We start from the raw sequence: 7,966 nt of genomic DNA, 5'->3' as shown, positions 1-7,966 counted from the left end.
CAGGTTTGAACTGGACATTTAGGCTGATAACTGGTTTATATAAACACTGTCAGGCTGCAGTGTGTTTTCTGAACTTATCTGTGTTGTGAGGGAAATCACAATTTATATAACGTTTCGTTCTGACAGACGCATTTTTAATGGATAAGAGACATTCATTAAGTCCTGATGATCAGCATAATGTTTCTTAAATTGTATTTCTTAATGATATAAACTACTACAAACAAACTATTTTGTAGTTGTAGCCAAAGGCATTTCTAATCACCATATTTTATCAATAAATGTTGAATCTCGTAGATTCACAACATGTGACCCCTGTTGATAAAAAAAATTGCTTTCACAGCATATTTCTATCCATGTGTGGGAGGTGACAGCCCTGTTTGTCCTTTATCTGTGGATTTTCACAGGACGGACTTGTGGGCTGTATCTTGTTGTCATGCAAACACTAAAACTAGGAATTGGGACTTTCCACTTCTGGTAACTTTTCCATTTCCCAGCTGATGAGTGGAGCATAAGGTAAAGATAGGTGATTCTATTATCTTAGCCGTTGCTGTTTGGTCGTACTATAATATAAGAACAGCTGTAATTTAAAATGTACGGAACTGAAGTTCCTAAATTTTACTGACTTTATGTCAGAAGTGTTCCGATACAGTCTGCAGGTTGTGTTGTATCTTTAACTGGCCTGCTAGAACTTGTAAAATCTGGCCCACATATGTATGAAATTCTCACTTGACTATATTGTACATGTGAGGTTTAAGAACAACACGCTTAACATAAATATGAAATTACACAAGGTTAAATGCTGCAAATATATCCTTTTCGTATGGAGACTTTTTGCATTATTTAGTCATTTGTGATCAAGTTCTGGTACTGTTTGGATTAGTGGTGGTATAATAAATGATTTAGCTGAGTGAAAACACAAGTTTTTATAATTTTTTTAAACTATCAACACATTATTAGTCAAATTTTTGTCGCCGTGATTTTCATTAGGTGTTGCTCTGAGTCTCCAGTGTAAAGTAGCTTCATTGTTGACAACAACACTAGATTGCTCAGATATCGCAACAGCCCCAAAATTTCAGATTAAATAGACTTTGAAGGACAGATCAAGTGAAAACAAACCAGGTCAGAATGTAATGTAGTAAATAAGTGCGCATCGCGTACTTGAAATACCTCTAACCAAGTTACATAGTAACACACAGTACCAAGGCTGCCACTTGTTTCTGTTTGAACTGTAACACATGCTGGACTTTAGACAGGTCTCACAGAAAACGCTCCTCACTCTGATAGCTTTTGTTTACACCTTTTGTTTCCCCTCTGTGTTTTTGACAAAACACCCCCCTTTGGCCTGGACTGGGTTTGTTGTGTTGGCCGGGGTTTCTGTACCAGAAGGGAGCGTCTCCAGGGTCATCTAAGTCGAGACCGAGAGAGGGCGGGAGTGTGCAGAGGTGGATGATTTATTGGGGACAACCCTTAAAGAGTGCAATTACATTAGTGATCTCAGAAACATGATATGAGCTGCAAAAAGAGACCAACATTGCAGATTCACGTGAAATGAATTACAACAAAATGTCCATTTTTATTCCTCCAGTTGGATGATTAAAAAAAAAATCAAAAATAAACATGTTGAAAGAGGACATAAATGCTCAACCACTTCAATTTAAAGTTAAAGTTTACTCTTAATTTATAACACAAGTCAACTCAACATATTCAAACTCAATGTAGAAAGAAGGAGAGATACACAGACGGACCAGCAAAGACACAAGGACAGACTTGAGCGATTGACTACACTGGGAGGTAAGCCACATCAGACAACAATCAAGGGAAATAAGAGAAGAAGAAGGAGCACCGAGGACGACATGAGGAAAAAGACATTCAACACAGACAGGGAGTGAAACACCAGACCTCGGGTAACATGGGACAATACAAGACATGAGGACAAGGCAAGGCACAACACAAATAGAACTATAACACATTTCTTTTATGACAGAGGGAGAGGTGTGTTTCTAACATGTTAGGTCCTTTGTAGTGTGTTTTATTGTATGAAAATTACTTTATCTATTCGGTAGGTTTGTTGGTTTCTAGGCAGGTTCTTCCAATGTCTGGGTTTACTCCATCCGTCCATCTTCAATACCACAACAACCTCACACATTTACAGTCACACCTAGGGGCTATTTAGGGTTACCATTTAGTCTCACATGTATGATTTTGAATTGAACATGAGGCAAGAAGACTTGCCGCTGTTTACTCTCCAAGAACATGCATTCAATGATGGAGGTGTGTCGGACTGACTGTCTTTCTGTGTCTGCCTTGTGATGGACTGGCGACCGGTACAGGGTGTGTCCTGCATCGTGCCCCTGAGTTAGATAATGCAGCATTAAAGACTGATGGCACGTACATCTAGAAATGAGCAAGAGAGAAAAAGAGAATCAATTTCCTGTAAAGAGTTTTCTGAAATGTGATGACAAAATATTGCTATTACTATACTGGAAAATGTTTTAATCTGCCAAATATACAGCCTTGAGGCCAGAAAAAAAGGTCTACCTCGGTAGTCAAACCCTATGTAAAAAGTGTAAACATCACAAAGGATATGATGATAATGATTAGCTGGTTGTACTGTTTGTACTGTTTGTTAAAAGAACAGCTGATGCAAAATAGGATCATACAGTAGCATAGAAAGTCAGTTACAGTATCTTATTACCGGTGAAATATCATTGGCACAAAGGCCATATAGAGTGTGTGAAAATATATTACATTGGAGGTTACCCAATTAAGATCAAAGTTTATATAACCAACTCCATGAAAAGCTGTGAAAATAAGTGTGAAAATGTCTAGAAAAGCCATAATTAGTCATAATAAAACATATGAATAGATATGTCAGCAGCACTGATTGATTACATTGTCACATGATGCATTTGTGAAGAAAGGAACGATTCAGATAAAAAAAAAAGATTTGTTTAAAGGTTATCTCATATCAGGTGACATTTGCAGGTAGAAACATTTGATTTAAAAAAAAATCCTTTATTGTTGCTGCTCTTTCAGCCAAAAAAAGGTTTTAATTTTGAAGAATTCTCAGAAAAGCATACACTGGGGGCGCAGTGTCTCTATGTTTATCTCAGGAGAACAGAACACATTTGTGTTGGTATAGATCAAAGATAAATTAACATTCAACCCAAAGGCACAAGTTACAAAACTTGTGGTACAATGTGTTTTATGTTATGGGATTTTTAATGTCTGAAACAGGGACAGACTGGTCCCTCCGAACAGCCTGAGGCAGGCAACTTTATCACTCCACTCACCCTGTGAGCAGCATCTGCTGCACCGCCTCATGGTCTCTTATGACTTATTTATCTGCTCAGTTATTGCTCTCACGACATTCTTTGAATGCATCCATCTGCATGTTTTGCACGGTTTTAATGTATTTGCGCCATAAAAATAAGTTAGTTGACTATTTTGTTTCATGAACTTTCATATTGATAATCACTCCTTTTTTTTTTTACTTTGTTCATCGTTCCAGGACAAATAGTGAAGAAATGACGAAATAGCCTATACAAATTCAGCCTTGAATGGGTCATGAAATCCATCATGATGTTGAATAATGGAGATGTATTTTTTTTCCTGCGTAAAACTTGCACAGACCATGGAGGGGGATGGAGGAAATATGAGCTGAGGAAGGAGGCAGGCCTTTCTTGGAGGACCGCGCCCCCTCCTCTGATTATAAATGCGGCATGGATGTGTGCACAAAGCCCTTTCCAAACTCAGAAGAAGTACCCTGTAGTCGAGAAGAGTGGGCCGGTCACCGCTGCAATAATCATGGCACCAGCTGGATCAAAGAGGGTAGGTGATTGATGCGTAAAGTCGTGCGTAATGGTTGCAAAGTACAACTTCATTTTTGTGTTGCATGGACGAAGCACTTCCATGTGCGCACTATATAATTTTTTTTGCAAAAATGTAACTTTGCACCTGACTTTGCATGCACTCTGCTTTAATTTATTTTCTTTTTTTACCTCTGTTTAGGGCATTTTGGAGCGTCTGGATGCAGGAGAGGTGGTTCTCGGAGACGGAGGCTTTGTCTTCGCCCTGGAGAAGAGAGGCTATGTCAAAGCTGGACCGTGGACACCTGAGGCTGCTGCTGAGCACCCAGAAGCTGGTGATTTCAAAAATCGTCTCCCACGTGCATGAATGTTTTTGGTTTTTGATCGTGTCAATCGACTCACCATCTGCTGTCCTCCGTTTTCTTGCAGTGCGTCAGTTGCACAGGGAGTTCCTGAGGGCAGGCGCAAATGTCATGCAGACGTTCACTTTCTACGCAAGCGATGACAAACTTGAGAACAGGGGCCACACTCAGCGCTTCACCGTGAGTCTGTGGTGTTCTTTTAATCTGCCTGGCTGCAGCTGTTCACAAAGCTCATCTCATGTAATGAGGAGAAGGGGGGGGGTTTCCCTCCCAGGCCCTCATGGTTGGCATCAAACCAGCCAAAGCCTGAAAACGGCAACCAAGTGATGTGGAAAGCTGCTTCCACTTGCATTCAAATGTTTCTATCTCTTTGAACTGCAGGGGCAGCAGATTAATGAAGCGGCTTGTGACCTGGCCAGGGAGGTGGCCAATGAAGGTGATGCTCTGGTGGCTGGAGGCGTGTCTCAGACCCCCTCATACCTCAGCTGCAAGAGCGAGAATGATGTCAAGGCCATCTTCAAGAAACAGATTGACGTCTTCATACAGAAAAATGTGGACTTCTTGATTGCAGAGGTGAGTCGTAAACGCCAAGTGTACTCTAAGGCCTCCTCACATTTTGAATGCAGAGATGAAGGGGTCAAAATGCAAATCGATCGTAAAATTACTTGGAACTGTGGCAGATTTGCAAAGATTCAGTGATCGATTTGTTTAAAATAGCCACATATGCAGTTTTGGTACACTGCAATGTTTCAGGGTCCCACTTGAGCCTTGCTTGTTGTCATGCTGTTTTCAAAACATAGAAATAAAAATGATAGGACATCAACTTTTACTCCTGTACCATCATCGCGACATGAATTTAGCAGGTCTTAACATGAGTTTTTATAAAGTTGTGGCAATTTACAGTTCAATCACCCATCAGCTTATACATCCAACTTCATGTCCCTTCAACTGGAGCCAAGTCCAATTGCTCTCTCTGTCATTGCAGCAATGAAATGCCTCCTGCAACATGTTTAGTGGGTTTTGATCATCCAGGTCTGCATCGTTATACGAACGTTATAAAAGTACGTCTGTTCATTCTGTTTTGGTGCATCAGTTCATCTGCAGTTATGTTGTGTAGGTGAAACAGAGCTCTAGTCCCTGATGGTGTAACCTTATAATGTCTGCTAGAGGTGGATGCTTTCACCTACTTGATTAGAAGTAATCCTATAATGTCATCTCAACTTGATGCAGTGAAGCCGTTTTGCAGACGGAAATATAAAAAAGTATTTCACATTTAATGCATCATAATACATTCAGCCTTTTAAGACTTGATGCTACATTTGTGTGCATCCATTTGGGACTGAATGTCATGAAATTGAGTCCATTGTTCCCAAACACTACTCAACTCTTTTGTCTCTTCGAAACAAACTCCTGTGAGCAATAATTTGTCTCTTTTCTTCATTCTGCAGCATAGATACTGAAGCTGTCACCCTGAACACAGCAAGTGCCAAATTACCAGACTTACAACGGAGCTTTTAAATGAAACTTTCATTAGATAATGAAAACCCATAAATAAAAGTTGATTAAACAACCACTAAAAGCTCCCAGACCATAACTCTGGGACCAGGACTACATGATGCATCTCTAAATTCCTGACTGTTTTGGCCAGTTAATCATTAACCGGGCTTCTTGTTCATTTGATTGTTTCTTTTCTTTTTTTTTAGTACTTTGAGCATGTGGAAGAGGCCGAGTGGGCGGTCCAGGTTTTAAAGACGACCGGAAAACCTGTGGCTGCCACTCTGTGCATCGGGCCTGAGGGAGACCTGAACGGAGTCAGCCCCGGAGACTGTGCCGCCAGACTCGTCAAAGCTGGTGCGACAAATTCTTCCTATGCCCACTTTCTGACTGTTTAAGTCAGAGCCAGAGTCTACTCAGTTTAATACATTTTGAGTCAAGAAAAAAAAATCAAAACTCATCCTTGATGCTTGGTTTTAGGGGTAATATTTGAAATGTATATGGAATATGACCATGTGGGACATGGGCCAAAGAAAATGTAACAAGAACCAAAGGCGAATAGGAAACTTATCTTTTTAATTCAGAGCAACTCAATACCATTATGAGTTTGATAATTGAGCTTTTCTATTGAGGCAGCATGTTGCACAACCAGACCTCACTCCTACATGGCCAATAAAACCGTAACCCATAACTGCAGTGAGAAGTCCCAGCTCGGCTTGTAGCACCTCCTTGTGGCCGTTTAGGCCACGGCCTATTTTATCACGGAGGAAGTGGATGAGAAGAATTTACAAGAAACTCGAGGGCCACGCTGAACATCTTCAAACCCCCAATTCCATTTTGCGCGGCATCAGAATTCCTCTTTTCTGCTTTTGCAGGAGCTCATATTGTGGGTGTCAACTGCCACTTTGACCCGGAGACCTGTGTGAAGACGGTGAAGATGATGAAGGAGGGAGTGGAGCGCGCCGGGCTGAAGGCTCACTACATGAGCCAGCCGCTGGCCTACCACACTCCCGACTGCAACCGCCAGGGATTCATCGACCTGCCAGAGTTCCCCTTCAGTGCGTATCCCATACGTTTGGGGAAAAATCTGGGGGTGCTGACTAAAATGTGGAAACCTTATGAACCTGTTGTGTGTGGTGTGACAGGTCTGGAGCCCAGGATCCTGAGCAGATGGGACATGCAGAAATATGCCCGTGAAGCCTACAACGTTGGCATCCGTTACATTGGCGGCTGCTGTGGCTTCGAGCCGTACCACGTCCGTGCCCTGGCCGAGGAGCTGTCCGCCGAGCGGGGTTTCCTTCCCGCCGGCTCCGAGAAGCATGGCATCTGGGCGAGTGAGCTGAAGATGCACACCAAGCCGTGGGTCAGAGCGAGGTAGACATTTTTTGGGGGTTTTTTTGTCTCGCAAGTTCACTGAATGCGTCTTTGTGGAGGGAACGCTGAAGTTGCTCCCCCTCTGCAGGGCTCGTCGTGACTACTGGGAGAAGCTGAAGCCCGCCTCCGGCCGCCCCTACTGCCCGTCGATGGCCACCCCTGACAGCTGGGGGGTGACGAAAGGCCACGCTTACCTGATGCAGCAGAAGGAGGCCACCAGCCAGGAGCAGCTGAAGGTTCTCTTCGACAAGGCCGACCAGTGCAACTGAGCTTCCCCTCCGCTGACATTCCTTGACAAGTTTACGTCCCCCAAAAAAAAAAAAGCTAACGGTCTTCCTGTCTAAAGGGCAGTTTCCTTTTCCATTGGAAAGCTAGAATCGTACTAACCTGTTTTTGAATTGCCCCTTTCTAGACTAAACCTGCAGCCTTCAGTGAGATTGTTACTTTGACTCCGAAGCTCAAATGAGCAGCGGTGAATGCACCCAATGCCTTAAACACTCCAAAAGTGCCTGATGTTGTTTGTCGCAAAAATAAATGAAATGAGCCCGTAAGTGTAACCAATTGTTTTGTGAGTCATTTCAGTGTAAAATCTATAAACAAATCCCAAATGTGACTTTGGCGCTACAGTGGCAAACACTGTCAAAAGAAATCACGAGAAACCTGGGGGAACCCTTTCCCTGTCAGAGTTTATGATTGGGGGGGGGGGGTGTTTATTGATTCTGCTTCATACGAAACAAGTGTTGCAACAGTTGCACACACTATAAAGAACTCGAATGAAAAGCCTCTAACCAGTACAATAAGCTTTTGTGACCCAATAGAACCAACAGCCATTAATGGATCTCATGTGATAAAGATTATGAAATCGGGCTTGGGGGTTGCATGGATTGATTACTCTAAACTGTGTGTGTGATAGTGAAATGTTGAGGA

General features: G+C 42.3%; 1 protein-coding gene across 1 annotated transcript; it reads left to right on the top strand.

Moving 5' to 3' along the window:
• Positions 1–3,745: 3,745 nt before the first annotated feature.
• bhmt (betaine-homocysteine methyltransferase) lies at positions 3,746–7,596 on the top strand. Its single transcript, XM_080510468.1, has 8 exons — positions 3,746–3,831; positions 4,012–4,144; positions 4,239–4,351; positions 4,553–4,744; positions 5,875–6,022; positions 6,541–6,723; positions 6,811–7,039; positions 7,128–7,596. The coding sequence occupies exons 1-8, from the start codon at positions 3,808–3,810 to the stop codon at positions 7,306–7,308; spliced, it is 1,203 nt and encodes a 400-aa protein (XP_080366594.1). The 5' UTR covers positions 3,746–3,807; the 3' UTR covers positions 7,309–7,596.
• Positions 7,597–7,966: the final 370 nt, after the last annotated feature.

This window comes from Blennius ocellaris, assembly GCF_963422515.1.
Source record: "Blennius ocellaris genome assembly, chromosome: 15".
NCBI classification, from domain to species: domain Eukaryota; kingdom Metazoa; phylum Chordata; class Actinopteri; order Blenniiformes; family Blenniidae; genus Blennius; species Blennius ocellaris.
Note: the sequence above shows the minus strand (reverse complement) of the source record. Positions and strands in the feature narration are given on the sequence as shown.

Excerpts from the sequence above, each read along its gene's own strand:
- bhmt (XM_080510468.1), top strand. The coding sequence starts at position 3,808 with ATGGCACCAGCTGGATCAAAGAGG. Across the intron at positions 4,745-5,874 it reads TGGACTTCTTGATTGCAGAG|TACTTTGAGCATGTGGAAGA; the intron begins GTGAGTCGTAAA and ends CTTTTTTTTTAG. Across the intron at positions 6,023-6,540 it reads CGCCAGACTCGTCAAAGCTG|GAGCTCATATTGTGGGTGTC; the intron begins GTGCGACAAATT and ends CTGCTTTTGCAG.